The sequence below is a fragment of the Vulpes vulpes genome, chromosome X (assembly GCF_048418805.1).
Source record: "Vulpes vulpes isolate BD-2025 chromosome X, VulVul3, whole genome shotgun sequence".
NCBI classification, from domain to species: Eukaryota; Metazoa; Chordata; class Mammalia; order Carnivora; family Canidae; genus Vulpes; species Vulpes vulpes.
Genome location: NC_132796.1, coordinates 15,384,484 through 15,404,561, shown reverse-complemented (window position 1 = coordinate 15,404,561; position 20,078 = coordinate 15,384,484). Strand labels below are relative to the sequence as shown.

The following is a 20,078-nucleotide window of genomic DNA, read 5'->3' as shown; positions in this document are numbered from 1 at the left end:
AAAGGCAAACGCTCAACCACTGAGCCACCCAGGTGTCCCAAAGTTTCCTTTTTTTTTTTTAAGTTGAGAGAAGAAAAGAAGCATAAATTGGGAGAGGTTTTTTTTTGTTTGTTTGTTTGTTTTTTTTACTAACTTTTTCATTGGCCACTTCTGGTTCTGTTTATTGGTTTCTGTGGATTCCAGTTAAGAATTGGTGCCATTCCTTGGGCCAGTATCACCTTCTTTCCACCTGCATCTTTTGTACTGTTAGTGTCAAATAAATCCCATTTCTGTAGGTTACTGCCCCCAACATAGGATCACATACATTGTTCTATGCATTTGTCTTTTAAATCGGTTAAGAGAAGAAAGAAGTTGACAGTCCTATCATCTCTTCCTTTACTGGCATATTTGTTTTTATCAAGTGAATTAGAATTAGTGTCTGGCATCCCTCGCTTTCAACCTGAAGAACTGTCTTTAGTAGTTTTTGTAAGATGGGTCTTCTAGGAACAAATCATCTCCAATGTTGTTCTGAAAATGTCTTCGCTTCACCTTCATTTTGAAAATTTAGTTTTGCTCCATAGAAGATTCTGGCTGACTTATTTTGTCTTTTGCCCCTTTAAATATGTCATCCTGCCGCCTCCTGGCTTCATTAATTCCAAAGAAAAGTCAGATGTTGATTTAATTGGAGTTCCCTTGTACATGCGAAGACATTTTTCTCTTGCTGCTTTCAAGATTTTCTTTTTGTCTTTGAAAATGTTGACTGTGACATATCTGAGTATGGATCTCTAAGTTTATCCAGCAGGAAGTTCATTAAATTTCTTGGCCATGTGGATTGATTTAATCACATTTAAGGAGTTTTCAGGAATTATTTCTTTGGATGTTTTTCTGTTCCTTTCTTTCTTCTTCTGGGAGTCCCGCAATGTGTCATGTATGTTGGTGCACTGGATGGTGTCCCACATTTCTTTGAGGTTCTGTTCCTCCTCCTTTATTTTTTCCTCTCTGTTCCTCAGATTGCATAACCTATTATCAGTCTGTGTGCAAGTTTGCGGATTCTTTCTTTGATGCAGATTTCCTGTTGGGCCCTTTCAGTGAATTTTTAATTTTGGTTATTGTACTTTTGAACGCCAGAAATTCCATTTGCTACTTTTCTGTGACTTCTGTCTCTCTGTTGGTATGTTCTATTTGATGAGACGTTGTCGTCCTACCTTTAACTCTTTGAGCACTAGTGTCCTTTAGTTCTTGGAGCATCTTTATAATAGCTGCTGATCTCTTTCCCTCCTGTCTCTGGAGCTTGTTGCTCACTGGCTGGTTTGTTGAGTGACGTCACTAGACTCGTTCAGTGAAGTCTCTGTGGCACAGGGTCCACGGCAGCTCTGACCCTACCACCCCCACGCAGGGGCAACGGTGGGTACACCGGGGCTCGCCTCAACCGTATCTTTCCCCGATTTCCCTGTTGTGTTCTTCCTGTGTTGAAAACACCCCTTCATTGTCAGCTACCGTGTTTTTGACTGTGCCCTCAGACGTCAGCGTTCTGCAGTTTGACGTCATGAAAGTGGGGCTCCTTGGCAGGCGCAGTCTTCGAGGCCGGTCTTAAAGCTTTCCTCTGACCTCATGAAGGCTCTTTTTAGTGCTCTCTGCCCCGTTGCTCTTGGGGAAACAAGCTGGTCTACCTTTGACCTATTGCTGCCTTGGGACTACCAACTCCCTCGTGGTTTCCTGCCACAAAAATGTCCCCAGTTATGCGATAGTGCCCATAGGTTTGGCTCTCCCCACGCTGTGTTGTGTGTACTGGTCCACTTCTGCAGAGCTCTCTGTTCTTACACGATGCCTCTGGCCCCAGGCAGAGCCCCGGCACCCCTGCTCCAGGACTGGGGACAGGGAGCAGCTTGCCTTCCTCGGGATGACACCCTGCTCTAGGGTGAGGTGCTGAGCGAGGGTAGCGGCACCCAATCTTCTCAGCTGGCCTCTTCTGATCTGGATCTTTGCTCTATGTGACTGGGGACAAAAGGTGGTCAGGGCCCAGTTTTCTTGGCCTATTTTGCCAAGCTGTGGGAACCAGGTAGAGAAACCGAGCTCTGGTTCTCTTGATCGCACTTGCCTGGAATAGAGCTGCTCCGGCCCAGGGCTGTGCTGACTGAGAAGGCTGCTGGCCTGGCCTGGCCAAGGAGAAGCTGTCATCCTAGACTAGAGGCTGTGGGGTAAAAGGGAACCTCTTCTTGGCTCTGCCCACCCAGAGTAGCATTTCTGTCCCTCTGGGCTGCAGGGCCAGGGAGGAACAGGTTATCAAATGCTAGAGTCTCACTGTTCTTACTAAGATAGGAGTTGCTTTTCTTGAATAAGTGTTTCTCTACTTGCTGTATGCTCTTCAGATAATTCATAGAGACTTAAAATGTTTTTTAAAAGTTTTTGGAGGGGGGTGCCTGGGTGGCTCAGTGGTTGAGCGTCTGCCTTCGGCCCAGGGTGTGATCCCTGGGTCCTGGGATCGAGTTCTGCATCGGGCTCCCTGCATGGAGCCTGCTTCTCCTTCTGCCTGTGTCTCTGTCTGCTTCTCTCTCTCTCTCGTGAATAAATAAAGTCTTTAAAAAAATTTTTGGCCAGCTAGGGCTATTTTTCTGGAGAGAGAATCTGAGAAGCTTCTCACCCTACCCCCTCAGGTCTAGCTCTGACTTTAAAAAAAAAAAAAGGAAAACCCTCTACTTCTTCACAGATATTTTACCTTCTAGATCTCACTGATCCACACAGTCCTCTTTCCTCTTTCTGCAGTCAGAAGGCTTTTACCATAAACTTAGCCAATGGCAGGTGGAAGAACAAGCAGTTTTACCTTCTGATTGTATAAAAAGCATTTAACATGGCTTTTCTGTTACAGATGAGGGAGAAATTTGTCTCCAACCTATCAAAACCTTCCTTTGCTGGACAATAGGAGTGTAGCTTTGAGGATTTGAGGATATTACCAGGAAGGGAAGCATCTGTGTTCCCTGCTGCAGGCAGTTCCCAGTGATAGCTGAGAAGTAGCCAGAGTCTTCCCCTGACCCCAGTTATACCCACACACCTGAATTTGCCACTTCTGTTTATAACACACCCATCTCTGTGTTTTGAGGGATTTAACCCCAATATCTGGTGCCCACTGGGATGGTCTCCAGCTGCTATTCTGCAGTAGGGTAAGTATTCTCAGAAAATCCTTTATTTCAGGAATAATAAAACATCGAGATGCTTAATGTAAGATGAGGGCCATCCTGCTACCTGTTTTTCTGTGACCTATCAGTTAAGAATGGTTATTTCATTTTTTTAAAATTTAGTTATTTGATGGAGTGAGAATGCGAGTGCACAAGCAGGCAGAGCAAGCAGGCAGAGGGAGAAGGAAACTCCCTCCTGAGCAGGGAGCCCAATGTGGGGCTTCATCCCAGGAGCCCAGGATCATGACCTGAGCCAAGGGCAGATGCTCAACCAACAGAGCCACCTGGGTGCCCTGGTTATTTCATTGTTAAATGATGGGGAAAAGTCAAAAGATGAGTATTTCAGGATTTGTGTCAATAGGAAATTCAAATTTGTGTGTGTAAATAAACTTTTCTTGGGACTCGTAGTTATGCTCCTATGTTCCCATGTTGTTTATAGTTGCTTTGATGCTGCAATAGTGATGTGGAGTGGTTGCAGCAGAGACTGGCCCACAAGATACAAAATATTTCCCACCTGGTCTTTTACAGAACCAGTTTGCTGATCCAGTCCAAAATACGTTTGAATGGAGCAGCATGAGTAATTTTAGGGCCTAACAACATGTCTCACCAGGACTTAGCGGTGCCTGTTAAAGTTCAAGGAAGAGAGAGTGTCAGGATGAGTAGTTACTCTAAATCAGGTGGGAATGAGCATGCCGCCATTGTGTAAGCAAATCTCATTCACAAGGAAAACTTCAAAATGTATGTCACAGGGCAGCCCAGGTGGCTCGGCAGTTTAGTGCTGCCTTCAGCCCAGGGTGAGATCCTGGAGACTTGGGATCGAGTCCTGCGTCGGGCTTCCTGCACAGGAGCCTGTTTCTCCCTCTGCCTGTGTCTCTGCCTCTCTCTGTGTGTCTCTCATGAATAAATAAAATATTTAGGAAAAAAATGTATGTCACATAGGTATTTGAAATTAGTTCCCCAATGTGGCAGGTTTTCCCTTCTGTTTGATCTGAAATGGTAGCATTCTGTTTTTTTTTTTTTTGGAAAAAGTGTGCTTCCCAAAGTTAAGTCTGTATTATTCTAAAATACTCAGATAATTCTATTGGTCAAGTTTTAAAAATTCAAGAGAAAAAAATCAGATAAATTATTTCTGGCACCATATACATTCTTTTTTTAAAAAAAAAATTTATTCATGAAAGACAGGCAGAGACATAGAGGGAGAAGCAGGTTCCCCGTGGGGAGCCTGATGTGGGACTCGATCCCAGGACCCCGGGCCATGTCCTGGGCTGAAGGCAGATGCTCAACCTCTGAGCCACCCAGGCATCCCCACCATATACATTCTTGAAAGCTAAGTGAAGGGCTAGGAGTTAAAAAGAAAAAAAAAAAAAGCCTGGAATTTTAAGCTGGTTGCTTTTGCAGCAATGTAGACAAAAGATCTGACTGATGGAAGAATGCCCTAAGGTGTATTTTAATCTTTCAAGTGTGCAAAAAGGTGAGCATGATTTAATGCTTTTTAGAGGTAGTATTTATGCTTTGCAAAGGATCATGATTCGTAGTCAGATTGTAATTATTTCTTAGCGCTCAGGTAAAATAGTATTTTTTTTTTTCTATTTGACAGTATAAAACTTGAGCATCCCTTTTCCAAACATCTCTAAGACTAGTCCTATTTATTGGTATCTGTTCCCTGCAAGACAATTTTTCTCAACAGAGTTTATAATAGTTCACCTGTGGTTAAACGATCAAACAATAGAGCTTTTCCATCTATGCTGAAAGAAAGAAAATCTGCCTTTACATTGTAGTTCTTGGTTATCAGTGGGTTCAAGGTCACTCCAATTTGAGGGGCCTGAAATGATGTTGTCTCCATGACTTAAAACCCTTAAAAACTCTGCTAGTGAAGTTCAGAGACCTACACAGGTCAGTTTGGCAGGTGAAACGAAATTTTTGTTTTCGGGCTGGTGGAATTGAGTGGTTTCCCGTTTTGTGCCCAGTAGATTCCTCGTCCTATTGCACACATTGTTAGTCATTCTCAGGCACTTTCTCCTTCCCTGTCCTACCAGGTTTCGCCTGCCCAAATCCACAGCTGTGTTTCTGCATCAATTACTTTGTGAAACATTTTTGTTTCTGTTTTCCAGGCATCTAGTGGAAATTATTATTTCATCCCATACATTGTGACACCGTGTGCTGATTATTTTTGCTGCGAGAGTGATGCCCAGAGGCGTGCCTCAGAGTACATGCAGCCCAACTGGGACACCATCCTGGGTCCACTGTGCGTGCCCCTGGTGGACAGGTTTATTAGCCTCCTCAAGGACATCCACGTGACCTCCTGGTAATTCTCATTCACTGTTAGCAAATCTGGGAGCTTTGCCAAAATTTTCCCTTCACATTCACGGCGCAGCCGACTCCTAGGAGACTGTAATGCCCAGGGAATGGGGAATCCCAGCCCATCTGTTTGAAGTTTTTCTAGAATCCATTATTGTTCCTTGCTACTTCACTAGGTTGGGCCATTGAGGTGTAGCCAAAAGAGAATAGAAGTGGAGTTTTAGCAGGTGAGGGTTGAGCCTGTGTCTGGCCCCAACTCCCCAGGTGACCTTGATAAATAACTCTATGTAGCCATTTCCTAGAAAATAAGGACGTTAAGTCACTGTTAGTTTTCATGCTCTTTCAACTCTGAGATTCCATGTTTTAAGATCACTTCTGAACACGATTGCATCTCTCCCAGCCCCTAAGCCCACGCAGCTGTAGAGGTTGTTAATGTGGCTCAGCAAGGTCACTCTGATCATAAGTTCTTGCCTTGAGTCAAGCCACAGCCATCCTGAGCTCAGGATGTCTTGGGATATGTTCTTTGTAGATTTATATTGGAGAAGGTGAGGGATACTCATTCAGAGAGGTGGGCAGGTTTGGGTCTGAGTCCTGGCTCAGATAATTGTGTGCTTGGCGGCCTCATGAAAGTCATCTCACTTGTCTTGGCCTCTCTGCTTAAGAAGCCATGCCTTAAAATGTTCTTATTTGAAAAGCTGGAGGCCAAAAATCATCCACTAAACCAAAGGATCTAGTGTTTTGTTTTTTTTTTGTTTGTGGCCAATTTAAAGGATTTACTCCTGTGAGTTATGTCACAAGAAGGATCTGTCCTTCCAAAACAAATGAAAATCCAGAGCCCTGGTGGAATTGGCTTGAAATGGAAAGGCCCACATGTCCCCCTGTGGCTCAGGTGGCAGCTGCCCGAGCCGTGATGTGGCCTTGTTGTGTTGGTATGACATACACATTTGCTAGCAGTCTGTTCTTCTTTCTATCCTGTCATCTCTTGTTTGGACACATAGTTTCTTCTACACACCTTAGTGGGGAAATAAGACTAGAAACCCAGATTTTGGTGACCAAATGCCAATACTGATGGGGGACCTTTTGTGGCCTGTTTCCTGCGCAGCCTGAATCAGGCATACCTTGCTGTTCAGTGAACATTTTAGTGACATTTAGGGAGAAAACTCTTCAAATAGCATCTTTGCAGGTCTGATGAGGAAAGAGGCTGGCTTGAGTCTAACATATGAACAAGGCCTTGCAAAAAGTGGGCTCAAGTTCATTTTTCATGAAATGTGTGTATCAGTAGGAAAGCACCTGCTTTGATTTGGTGTAATTTCAAAGGACTTGAAATACCTGTTGGGGGGATCCCTGGGTGGCGCAGCGGTTTGGCGCCTGCCTTTGGCCCAGGGCGCGATCCTGGAGACCCGGGATCGAATCCCACATCGGGCTCCCGGTGCACGGAGCCTGCTTCTCCCTCTGCCTCTCTCTCTCTCTCTCTCTCTCTCTCTCTATCATAAATAAATAAATTTAAAAAAATACCTGTTGGTCGCTTCTACCCCTTGAAGTGAGAAGGTACTTGGGGCTTCTGGTCTAAAACACCTGTAAGAGGGATGGCAGATAAGTTCTTTGCTCAGGTGTGGGCTCTGATAAAGAGCTCTGGTAAAGGTTGCCTATAGCCTTGTGTTGAAAAGGGGTTTGAAGCCATTTCCATGTTGAGTGTCCCCAAGCCATACTCGATTCAGTGTTTCGTTTATTTACTTACAAGTTATAGCTCTTATGAGGTTTCTCAGTTTATTAAAACTATTTTTCAGAATTAGCCTTAAAAACAAGACTGAACTAAAGTATAACTTTTTACTTGTCAGGCTAAACTAATAACACTTTAATATCTTTGATGCCTTTATAGTCTACTAAATGGACAGTGGCTGTCACCCAATGTAATGACTCCTAAGATTAATGATGGAATTTTAAACACTGGTGGAATCTTCTAATTTGCACAACGGGATGATAAAAGACAAATAAGAAAAAATTTAAAAAAAAAGAAAATAAAAAATTAAAGCAATACACTGATAATTTTATATCAGTGCATTCTTTAAATGTTGATTGAGGTCCTATTATACAAGGATTGGCACAGTCTGTGTACTATATTCACATTTCTTTCGCATAGCTTTAAAATTACTGAAAGTAAGTAACATTTGGTTTTAGTCTTCCGATGTATTTGTATTTCTCTAATGACTGTTAAATTGAGACTGCTCCTTTTTTTTTTTAAGATTGAATTATTTGAGAGAGAGACTATGGAGGTTGCAAGGGGAGGGGGGAGAGAGAATCTCAAGCAGACTCCCCCCTGAGCGCAGAGCCCACTGTGGGGCTCAAACCCACAACCCTGAGATCATGATAAGCCTGCTCCTTTTTTTGATGAGCAGCCTAGTTTTTCTCTCTACAGTGAAGTCCTCTCAGCTACTTAATGGGTTGATTGTAGATTACTGCTTGGCAGTGCTTAGTCTCTATTAACACATTACTTGGAAAGTACATAACATATTTAATTCAGTCTACAGTCATTGTAAGTTGGCCTCTATACATCAAATTTGATCATTTGTAAAGATTTTAAACCAAGTACCAGATACTAGCATTGGTTCTCTGAGAGGCTGCAGTAAGAGATTCCAGTGTAGATTTGAATTGCTTTAGATGTCTTCATACATCCCTACTATTATCTGGATGCTCCCAGGAAGGAAGTTTTGGTTGGAAAAGCATTCTGGCAATTAAAAATGACTAGGGGAGTGGGAGTGAAAGGCAGAGGTTGTCCGTAAGGCACAGCTGCTGCAATTGCTCATGGACACACCCAGTTTCCGGCTCTTGGCCAAATGGAAAAAGCTTTGTGATTTCTAGGTGGGGATACCTGATAAATTGATGTTAAAGATATTCTCATTATACTGTGTTTCATGGCTTTTGGACTTGTATTTGGCTCTGTGATAACATGTTAATAGTGGGGGAAATAAACGGTTCAAGTAACCTTGAATCAAGCAAGGTAACTCTTGCTCTCTCTGTGTTGGAAAATTCCAGAAGGGATAGGGCGGGGTGGGTAGTGAGTCCTATGCGTCACCCAAATTTCAACTCTGAAAATATTTTTCAAAGGTCATAATGAACTGAGTTTGTTGATGTTGAGTGGTTAGTTGCTACAAAAGGTGACCAGCAAGTGGGACATGTCTCCTGTCTCTGTTGGTGCAGGGAGGCTCATGGCTAGGAGGGGCCCCCGTGTGTCCAGCTCAGTTGTGACAATGAGAACTAAGTTGGTTTGAGCTTCTGAAGGAAACAGGGTCCCAGATGCAGGTAGATGAGACCAGAGGTTTTCCTGTTTCCCTCCCCAGTGCTTATTACAAAGAAACCTTGTTAAATGACATCCGGAGAGCCCGAGAGAAATACCAGGGTGATGAACTGGCAAAGGAGCTGGCTCGGATCAGACTTCGCTTGGACAACACTGAAGTTCTGACCTCGGACGTCATCATTAATTTGCTGCTGTCCTACCGCGACATCCAGGTAGGAGCACCCTTGCTGGAGGCCAGCGTGTGTGGGGCTCAACCTCGGCCTGAGGAATTCATTCCTCACATGAAACACTCTTACACAGGCGTGTGGTTAGCTAACTGGTTTATAGGCAAAAGAAGTACGTGCCTAGGTCATAGGTCCCCTAGCATATCTGTCGTGCTGGTAACCCTGGAGGTTTTGTCTCATCAGATGGCCACTCTGGCCAAACCTCATGCAGTACTGCTCGATAAGAGGAACTTTGAATTGAACAGTTTAAATGCCCTTTATGCAAGGCATTGTTTCAGGCTCTTGGCGAATCCTAATTCATTTAATCCTCTTGGCAAGCTTATGAGATGTATACTTCATCATCCCCATTTTACAGATGAGGCACAGAGAAGTTAAGTAAGTTGTCCAAGGTCACACAGCATTTAGCTTCACACCAAGGCAGCGTTGTCCTTGCTCTTTACTCCACTGCTGTGGTACTTTCTTCAGGCCTCTTGTCACTTTCTTCCTTGTTGACCCCTGCCCATCAGTGACAGGGAGAGCAGGAGTAGTAGAGGCACATCCAGGACCCAGGGAACGCAGATGCTTATTCTAAAACAAGCATCAGAGCCTCATGAAGAGTGCTTGACACCGTTTATGGGATGTGGTACCATGATGGAAATGATGGAGGGTTTCCTCCCTCCAACTTAAAGGCTGTTAAGCCATTTGTAAGGATGTCTTGATCTGCTTCCCTCTGGAGCGGAACACAGGACAGCGTGCCTTCCGCACAGAGTTCTACAGAGCTGTGTTGGAGGTTGTTGACAACAGGTCTTTAGATCTAAATGAGAAGGGCACCCAGTTCTGACATGAACAGAGGAGAGTGGACCGCTGAGGAACGCCCGCCCTGCTGATAGACTGATGGATCTAATCGACTTTAACAGCAGGTGCTATTTGAGATTTTGACAATGATGAAATTAAGGCCCAGGGGACAAGAGAATAGGAATGACCTTTTTTGAATTCTTTCTTCCATTGAGCTGCTGGCTTTGTTCTGTTCCTGCTTTCACGCCTCTCTTCTTTTTATAAGCTACTTTATTTGAAGGTAAGCCAGAAGCTTCTTGGGATACACTGCCTCCTTTTCTCAAGCAGCAGCATCAAGGTGTAGAGCCACAAAAACGGGCACAGGATTTCAGTGGGCAGTCCTCCTCAGCTAACTGTGGCTGGCTGTCAGCAAGTTGGCCAGTCATAGCGGTTGGAAGCCTGGCTGAAAGGGTAGCAGATGGCATTGCTCGGAGGAGACCCAGCTGAGACCAACGCAGTAGCAAATTTTCTCTGAGTAATTATGCAGTTTAGAACTATGGTTCTCAATCAGAGGACGTGTGGCCATGTCTGGAGACTTTACTGATTTTTCACAGCTCAGGGGTGAGGGGGAGGTGCTACTGACCTCTCATGGGTTGAGGCCAAGGGTGCTGCTTAACATCCCAGAATGCCAAGGACGGCCCCTACAACCAAGGATGATCCAGGCCCAAAATGTCAATAGTGCCAAGGTTGAGAAACCCTGGTTTAGATGAGTTCAATTATTTCTGGCAAAATAGGAAGGATCTGGCATGATTCCTCTCTTCCCATGGTAAGTGACTGTAGGATTTCATGTGTGTTAAGATCTCTCTTATGTTAACCCACAGCTCTGCTCGTGGTGGTAACTCTCCTGCGCTTACAGCGTGGTAGCTTTTTTCTGGGCTGCTGGACTCCCTTGCTTGCTTTTGTTGCCTTTGGATTTAGCCTCATCCCCTTGATCCTTTTGTGGCCTCTGATAGCATAGATTCTTTGTCTACCTTTTCTTTTATTCATTTTGGTTTTTTGTTTTTAAGATCTTATTCACGTTGTGTTACAGGCTGTAAGGTGACTTCACTAAATGCTGTCTATAGGGAGAGGCTTGTATCCCGAGGCAATCTTAGGCTGATAACCATTGAGAAGAAGCTGTGAAAGGCTGTGTGTTTCTGGTCTTTCTCACCTTGGGACCTCTTGCCAACAGGACTATGATGCCATGGTGAAACTGGTGGAGACACTGGAAATGCTGCCTACGTGTGACTTGACGGACCAGCATAATGTTAAATTCCATTATGCCTTTGCACTGAATAGGTAAGAGAGAGAGTAGATGTATAGAATTCTGAAACATGCTGCCTGTTAAATTCTTCTTTCATTCAACCCTCACTGAGTCTGAGCCAGATCAGGTGCTAAATGCCAAGGTTATGAAAATGGTCAAAGCATTTAATCTTGGTGTTTCAGGACTTTGTCTTTGGAACATATATTCCAGCTGTGAGGTCAAGGCCCTAGAGCTCAGAGTGCCAAATGCCTTGATGAAAGTTTGCCCCAAATGCTGTGGAAGCATAGCAGAGGGTGAAAGTCGTTCTACTTGGGGCTTTTAAAGAAGCTTCCCTGGGGTCTTTGGGGCTGGGTTTGCAATTCACAGTAAGATTGACCTCATGTGCAAAAGAGTGTGGGGCAGGGTTGGTGAAAAGGCCATTGTACTTGGCCAGAGCAGGGGTAGGAGCTCAGTGTTCCTCATGTGCAGCGTGCCTTTTGGGGGGCATCCAGGGCAACAGCATCACAGAGTGTGCGTGAAGCAAAACGCAGGCCATGAGGCTAAGCGTGCAGGCTGGGACTGTGTCTTGAAAGGACCTTGTATACATGAATAAGGGGTTAGTAATGTCTTGTGGACTTTGGGGGACTGGTTGAAGCAACTGGAGGAATGTTGATGGATAGGAAAAGAGGGTGCTGTCTTCATTACTAGCATAATCTGAACTTTGCAGTACAAGTTATGGGGCTAGATAGAGTTCGTGAGACTTGACAATTCCTGCCTGGAGACCTGGAGCCTCAAAAGCTTGTGTGCAGGGAGTACCCGTAAAGCAGGTGTAACCAAGAGACTCCAAATGCAACGATTCAAGTAAGACAGAAATTTCTTTCACCTAGCAGTGTAGCGGTGAGAGGGCCAGACTAGTGGCTTAGGGCTGCTCCAGGAGTTGTTTGGGGACCTGGTTTTGGACCGTTTTGTAGCTCTTGAATTTGCAAAAATGTTGTCCTGATCTAGTTGAAGCTAGGTCACCGCTACTTCATATTACAGCCTATGTAAGGGGGAAAGACTAGAAGCTCAGGACAGTTTTCTTTAAAGCAAGTAGAGTTAGCACAGGACACTTCTACTTCTATCCCATTGGTGAGAGCATAGTCACATGACCCCATCTAGCCAGAAGGGCAGCTGGGAAATGTAGTCTCTACCTGGGCAGCCACGTGCTCATTCAAACATGGGGTTTGGAGGGTAACGAGGAGTTGGCCAGGTTGAATCTCAAAATCCTAATGCCTCAGTGTTTTAGTCCTGCAGTCTCCCTTCTTCCCCGGATAAGATACAGGAAGGGGAGCAGCATTAGGTGAATATGGTAAGAGCCATGCCCAGATACACTTACTGCTGGACCTGCCCTCTGCTGGGGCCAAGAATTGGTCATATTTAATCAGGAAGCAAAAAACTCTGGGAGGGTATTCAGACTTAGCCTGAGCACCAGAGAGTCCTGACACTTCATCATCAGCCTTCCATGGCCAGTATCTTCTATAGGGAATGAATACGGTGAGCTTAGGAGGTGACCTGAGTGAGAGGACTCTTGTGTCAGCTTTCTCAGAGTCTTGGTTTGGCTTCAGCAGCTGGATATATGTTATATAAAACATATATATAGTTATATGTTGTGGGCTTACCACTGGCAGCATCTGCAGGACAGCAGACATGTTCGGGAGCCCATGGCTTCAGGAGTCTCCTAACACACATGACATCACGTCTTTCTTTTATATTGAAGTAAAATGTACATGCAGTGATATGCATAGATCTCAAGTATACAATTCGATGAACTTTGATAAACCAACAAACACTGTAAACAACACCCCTCTCAAAATAGAAAACATTTCCATCCCCTCGGAGAGTTCCTTTGTGCTCTCCTACCAGGCAATCCCCACCCCTTCATAGGCAACCACTGTTATAACATCTGTCAGATGTTAGATTAATTTTCCCTGTCCTTGAACTTCGCATAAATGGAATCACAGAGTGTGTATTCCATTGTGCTGGTTGCCCTCACTCAGCATCATATTTGTGAGATTCATTGGTACTGTTGGATGTATGAGTAGCACATTCATTCCTCTTGCTGTAGAGTAGTCCACTGTATGGATATACCACAATTGATCTATCCATTTCATTGCTGATAAACTTTGAAGGTGTTTTCAGTTTAGGGGTGTTAAGAACAGTGCTGCTATGAATATTCTTGCACATGATTTTTTGTACACATATGGCGTAGTTCTTTTGGGTAGATAGCATGTGCATGTGCCGTGCTGTAGTAGATATTGGCAAACAGTGCTAGGATTTTTAGTCTTTTTGGAGAGGAGGTTTCATGGTCTCTACGAAAATGGGCCTGCTCTCTCCCCACTGGTCTTTAAATTCGACCTCCCAAGGTAGGGAGCGCTGGGGAGGGCATCTTCATTAAGCCTGGGGTTAGGGAGGGAAAGGTCCCGTTACTCTGTTACGCTAAAGTAGTGTGTGCCACTTTTATTTATGCTTAACCGTACTTGATTAACCCTTGATTTATAAGGATTAAATGAGTTAGCACTGGTGACGTTTCTGGAAGAATGCCTGGCACACTAAAAGTGCCATTAAAAAAATGGTTTGTTAAATAAAAACTAAGTCAGTCGCCACCATGTCTTCTCCCAGATGGAGTAGAGGTGACTATTGTCAAACAGAACAGTCTGATTGCCATCCACTCGAAGTAATAAAAGAGAAAAACAATTTGTGAAGTGGAAAACCAGTATCTAAGAGAAATGGGTGTGGCAGGATGAAGTGATCCTAAGACCAGTGCGTTTCCAGTTTGGAAGCAGGATGGCTGGGACCGCCCACAGCTGAACCTTTGCTCTATGGTGACGGCTCTTTTCCTTCTGGCTGCCTGGTAGACAGTGGCTCTGTATTACAGGCCGGGCAGGGTATAACTTGGCCAGCTGTTGGCATATTCACAGTTGACTTTCACACTAAGTACAGCTTTGAGAAACTTTATGGCATTACTTTGTGTCTATAAAGGTGAATATAGTGATGAGCAGATAATTTTTCCTGCATTACAGTTGACCTTTATCTCTTTGGAAGCGGAACACATCATGGCCATGAATTAGTTACTCAGGGTTGGCAGTAATGAATGATGTTTGACCCTCAGATGGCAAGGGCTCTCTGTTTCAAGGAAAGCTGGCTTGATCACCTAGCTGTTCCTGGTAGCTGCCACTTCAGCTACATTCCGAAGCGCATTCAAAGATGCTTCAAGTTTCCTTCGAGCAGTTAAACTGCTTGCCACTCAGTGGCGTGGAATCCTGTATGAGTAATTTTCATTTGCTGTTGTTCTTATAGACAGGACTTTATAGACATGCAGCCAGAATAACCTGACCAGGGATCCTGACAGCAGGCTGAAAGATAGTCTGGAAGAAAAGTAAAGGAATCAAAGTAGTAGGTTAAGAACAATAACACTTGCCTGTCATAAAGTAGGAATGTTCTCATATTCTACTCCTTGTGTCTTCGGGTCAAGAAGTCAACTCCAGCAAAATTCCTTGATGTGGAGCGGAAGTTGAATGCATGACACGTTTATCAGAATATCTGATGTATCACTCTCTAAATGGGTTAAGGGGAGTGATAGAAGAAAGTACCCTGTGGGGCCTAGAAATGTGTGTAGGGGCGATAGTAGATGGATGTTACAGAATCCAGCCTGTGCCAGGGGGGCTGCAGGCTTGGTCCAGAACCTACAGCAGTCCCCTCCTCCTCGGCCCCTGGGGCTGTCCAGCCACATCATTGCTCAAGTGAAGGGACACATGCCCCCAGGAGGGCAGTGTGGGCTTCTTGTCTCTGCCATAGCCACCAGCATCCCTTTCTTCATTTATGTTCACTGTTCGATCTTGCCATCTAATTTATACATTGATATAACCATTCTTTATTAGGTGTTTGGCAAAAGTAGAAAAACGTTGACCTTTCCTCACTTATGTAGTACATTGGTCTCCAAGTCCCTAAAATCGTGTTGCAAAAGGAGGACACATGTTTGTGGCGATCGTTTTCTGGGCAGTGAAGAGAAACACGAATCCTGTGACCTTAAAAAGGGGTCATCTGGTGCAAACCCTTCATTTCAGGAGGAAGACAGACAGGCAGGGGCCCAGGATCTAACAGCCGGGCGGTAAGAAATCTGGGGACCAGAACTCCCCAGTTTTAGCACAAGGCTCTGGATACACTAGTTTAATAATGTCACACAGCATAATCTGTGAAACTACTCAGAAGGCTTTCTCTTATTTTCGTTTGCCTGAAGGACAACCAGGAGAAACCCTGGGCCTCTTGGAACAATAGGGCTGTCGTTTTATATGTTCTGCTCTGTCCTATATGATGAGAGCATTATATGGTAGCTGAAGATTGAAGCCACTTTCGTACTATATACTTTGAATGCCAAAAGACCGGTTGGATTTCTTTTTCTGAGAAATAGACCATCTCCATATGTTCTGAGCACTGGACTTGCCAATAATACATGTTTTCCTTTTGAAAAATATTTAAAGGACTTAAACCATTCCCATCAGTCTTCCCCCTGGCCTCCTTGGCCTAAGATATCTTCCTTTCCTGTCCAATTCCTGCTTCGGTTCCCTCTCTTTTGTCCTCACACTTGCAGACTTCTGTGTCAGGGGAGGCCTTTGTGCTGAAGACGACAGCACACGAAGGGCGCCCTAAAGTTAACAAGTGATGGAAAAATATAATCACATGTGTTGTATGTTACACACACAGTCTCTCTCTCTCAAACAGTTTGAGAAATCTTTCAAAACCACTCTGCTGTTAACAACCCATAAAACTATGGACTACACTGCTGTGGAAGAAATGAGGATAATGGTAATTAATTAAATGGAATGTTTTTAAATTGCAATTCCAGTATAGTTAACATACAGTATAATATTAGTTTCAGGGACCCGTGGGTGGCTTAGTGGTTGAGCGAGCATCTGCCTTAGGCTCAGGTCATGATCCTGGGGTCCTGGGATCGAGTCCACATCAGTCTCCCTGTGGGGAGCCTGGTTCTTCCTCTGCCTATGTCTCTGCCTCTCTCTGTGTCTCTCATGAATAAATAAAATCTTTAAAAAATTAGTTTCAGGTGGACAATAGTGATTCAGCACTTCTTTCAACACCCAGTACTCATAACAAGTGTGCTCCTTAATCTCCATCACCTGTTTCACCTATCCCCCCGCCACACACACCCACTTCCCTCTGGTAACCATCAGATTGATCTCTAGAATTAAGAGTCTCTTTCTTGGATTGCCTCTTTTTTTCCCTTTGCTTATGAGCCAAATTATGGAAGCAGCCTGTGTCCATCAATAGATTAACGGACAAAAAAGATGCAGGGTGTGTGTGTGTGTGTGTGTGTACACAATGAAATATTAGCCATAAAAAAGAATGAAATCTTGCCATTTGCAGTGACACGGATGGAGCTAGAGAATATAAGGCAAGGGAAATAAGTCCAAGAAAGACAAATACCACATGATTTCACTCCTATGTGGAATGAGATGATTTTAAGAACTAAATAAGAATATCTCAAGTAAAAAACTTTTTTTAAAAAATTTTTATTTATTTTTGATAGTCACAGAGAGAGAGAGAGAGAGAGAGAGAGAGAGAGAGAGAGAGGCAGAGACACAGGCAGAGGGAGAAGCAGGCTCCATGCACCGGGAGCCTGACGTGGGATTCAATCCCAGGTCTCCAGGATCACGCCCTGGGCCAAAGGCAGGCGCCAAACCGCTGCGCCACCCAGGGATCCCTCAAGTAAAAAACTTATTAGCACAGTGCCTGGCACACCGAAGAAGCTGAATGAATGCGAATTGTCCTTTTATTTCCTGATAGAGAATCCCAGCCACCAGGGTTGTATCATCTTCAACGATGGTATTTGAGGAAGGCTTCTTAAGAAGGGCTGCAATCTAGAAGGCCATTGGAAGTAAAATGTGAAATTTAGTGAATAGCTTCTGAGTTCTTCTACTTCAAGTAGAAGTCCCTTGATTGAGGAACTTTGCTTAAGAGTTCTGGAAATTGTCCCATGTGACCTTGGGTCCTGCCCTGCCTCCTGTCTTTTCCTGGTTCACTGCCCTGTCTCTATCCTCACCTGCCTTTAGTTCTTAAGAGGGGGCAGGCTGTTCTCGTGGGTGTTTGCTCTGTCTGGAGTGTTCATTGCTTGCCTGACTGAATCTGATGATCCTTCAGGGTCTAGCTAAATGTCCCTTTCTTTAAAGGTTGGTGTTGCAAAGAATACCACATCAAAATAATGTCCCTGCTGTACCTCATTCTCATAGCACCTGTTTCTTTCCTTCATAGCACTCACATTTCTGTGTTACTTTCTAATATTTATCATCCTCCCCAGTAGGCTCAATCTGAAGGGGGCAGGAGCCATGGTCTACTGGGCCACTGTCTTCCCTGTGCCTGATACTGTTGTGCCACCCACAGAGTAGGTGTTCAGTAAGTATTTGTTGACTGGGTGAGTGAATGAATGACTCCATGACCAGCTGTGGTCTGCAGTTGAGAGAGATCCATATGGTGATATCTGGGTGCTTACAGTTAAGGGCTTGGTGTAATAGAAGGCAAGTCTATTGAATTTTTCTTTATATGTGTGAAAACAAAAATATCTAAGTCATACATGTTCAGCATATACTGAAACACATAAAAGAATTCTTGGTAATGCCACCATTAAAGTGGGGCATGGCCCAAAGCAGGCAATCCAGAAAAGTGAAGGGCTGCATAGGCTAGGTCAGGGTCAGCAGCGATGGGTGTTTTCCTTGTGTGAGATCCCAGGTGTCAGTCAGGTGGGACAGGATATGGACTCAGAGGGGAATTGGTCTTTAGCACCAAGGAAACCCATGTCTTCTTGGCATTGGTGACTTGTGTATTAGGGTAGAGTAACTGCTGTAACAAGTAGCATAACCATTTCAGTGCCTTAACATAATGAAAGTTTATTTTCACTTACGCATCATTCCAGTGTGAATGTATTGTGCTTGGGCAATCTCTTCTCTGGGTGATTGACATTCCACTCTCCTGCCATCTTGATGCTCCACCCTTTCTTCAATTCTCAGCTCTCCTTTCAGCCAGATGACAAGAAAGGAGAGACCATGGTGAATTGCCAGGGATGGTGCATACGTGTGTGCGAGCGCGCATAGCAGCTACTGAGATCTCATTTGCATACCATACAATTCACCCATGTAAAGAGTACAAGCCAGTGGTTTTAGTATATTCAGGATTGTGAAATCATCACATTCAATTTTAGAATATTTTCATCATTCCTTCCCCCAAAACCCTGAATCCATTACCAGCCTCTGCTCCCCATTCCCCCCAACTCCCCTTCCCAGCCCTAAACAGCCACTGTTGGGTTTTTCGCAATCCATTAGCAGTCACTCCATATTCCCCACCTCACTGGCTGGACCTACAAAACCACTCCTCTGGTTTTTTGTCTCTGGATTTGCCTGTTCTGAACACTTCATATGAATGGAATACTACAGTAGGTGAGCTTTTCTGGTTGGCTTCTTGCACTTAGCATACTGTTTTCAGGGGTCATTTGTGTTGCAGCAGGTGTCAGTACTAAATTGCTTTCTGTGGCTGAATAATATTCAATTGTACTGATATAACCCATATTACATATTCATTTGTCAGTCGATGGACAAAAGTGGGTTGTTTCCACTTTTTGACTCTACCAGGGAGGTTTGCTGAGCATGGTCAGGAAGTGATGTTCGTTACTTGTTTGCATATTTCATTGGCCAAAATTCAGCCTCATGGCCCAACCTAACTGCAAGGGAAGTTGGGAAATGTGTTCTGGCTCAGGGCCCAGGAGAAAAAAAAAAAGGTTTTAGTGAACACATTGTAGCCTCTACTGCAACTTGCAAATAAGGAGTAGAGTTGAACTGGATGCATCCCTGTGAAGATCCCTGAGAGAGTGTCATCAGAACAAAGAGTGCAGGTGGGAATACTCTTCACCTCCTGTAGCTTTTGTGAAAATGGGAAAGCCAGCTCCCCGTCAGGGCCTGCCAGTTCACTATAAAGCCTAGCCTTCATAGATGTTGCTTTGTGGTTCCAGCAAACTAGGAGAGGTTGCAACGATGGGGGCAGGGATGGGATGATTTAATAATGGTTCTACCCTGATACAGCACTAGGTCCTCTTTGTAGAGTCAGAAAACAACCATTCTGCTTCGTGTGTTTCTTTGGCTCTGGGCATTGTCCACGCTCAAATACAGGTTGCCTCTAACCGTTCCCTTTTCCTTCTGTAAATAGGAGGCATCTGGCCAGACTAAGGCACCTGCTTCCTCGTAGCAGGTGTCTTTCTGTCAAGATCCAATCAGGAAACAGAAACCTCTCTAAGTATTTAAAATAGGGGAAATTGACTCTATGGAATTGGTTACACAGGTGAGGCAAGATCTGAGAAGCCAGTCAGGGAACTGAGGCCACTCAATTAGCATCAGCAGGTAGCTGCTTCCGTGCCTCCCTTGGCTGGAGGGACACAGAAAAGAGGTGATAGGATCAGAATCTAGGAGCCAGGATCCCCTAAAACCATTACAAGTCAGCCTCTTGGGAACTGGATCTACAGAAGAGATGCAGCTGTCGCTACAGCCACTACACAAAACACACCACAAAAGGGAGCAAGTACTCTGGCTCCTTCATTCTTGGCCTCCTCCAGGTGCACGTCCACCGTTGTCTTCCCCTGGCTGCTCATGACTGGTAATCGGGGTCTGGGAGTCTGGAAAGCAGCCTGGAGGAGCCCGCTCCCCCGCCCTACGGAGCAAAGCGGGTAGCCGAGGACTGTATCTGACCGCAGAGACCAGTGAGTGGCCCAGCAGGCCACCGACCTTTCAGAAGCACTGATCAGTTTCTACGTATTTTTAAAGCCATCTTTATTGAGGTAGAAGGTAGAACCGACATACGATACAATGCACCCATTTAAAGCTCACAGTTCGATAACCTTTAGCCAAATAAATACACTTGTGTAACTACCACCGCAATCAAGAGACAGAATGTTTTATCCCTCAGAGGTCCCTTTTGCCCTTTTTGTCACACCCCACACACACCCATCCACCCCCAGTTTGGATAATGATGATTGATTCATA

The 20,078-nt window shown here is 44.5% G+C and overlaps 1 protein-coding gene across 1 annotated transcript in view; it reads left to right on the top strand.

The window, feature by feature from the left end:
• MAP3K15 (mitogen-activated protein kinase kinase kinase 15) overlaps window positions 1-20,078 on the top strand; it is a 113,105-nt gene that overhangs the window by 34,521 nt on the left and 58,506 nt on the right. Inside the window, exons 4-6 of the mRNA XM_072744862.1 lie at window positions 5,264-5,457; window positions 8,789-8,957; window positions 10,954-11,060. Of these exons, the coding sequence (XP_072600963.1) occupies window positions 5,264-5,457; window positions 8,789-8,957; window positions 10,954-11,060 (470 nt within the window). The remainder of the gene's footprint in view (window positions 1-5,263; window positions 5,458-8,788; window positions 8,958-10,953; window positions 11,061-20,078) is intronic.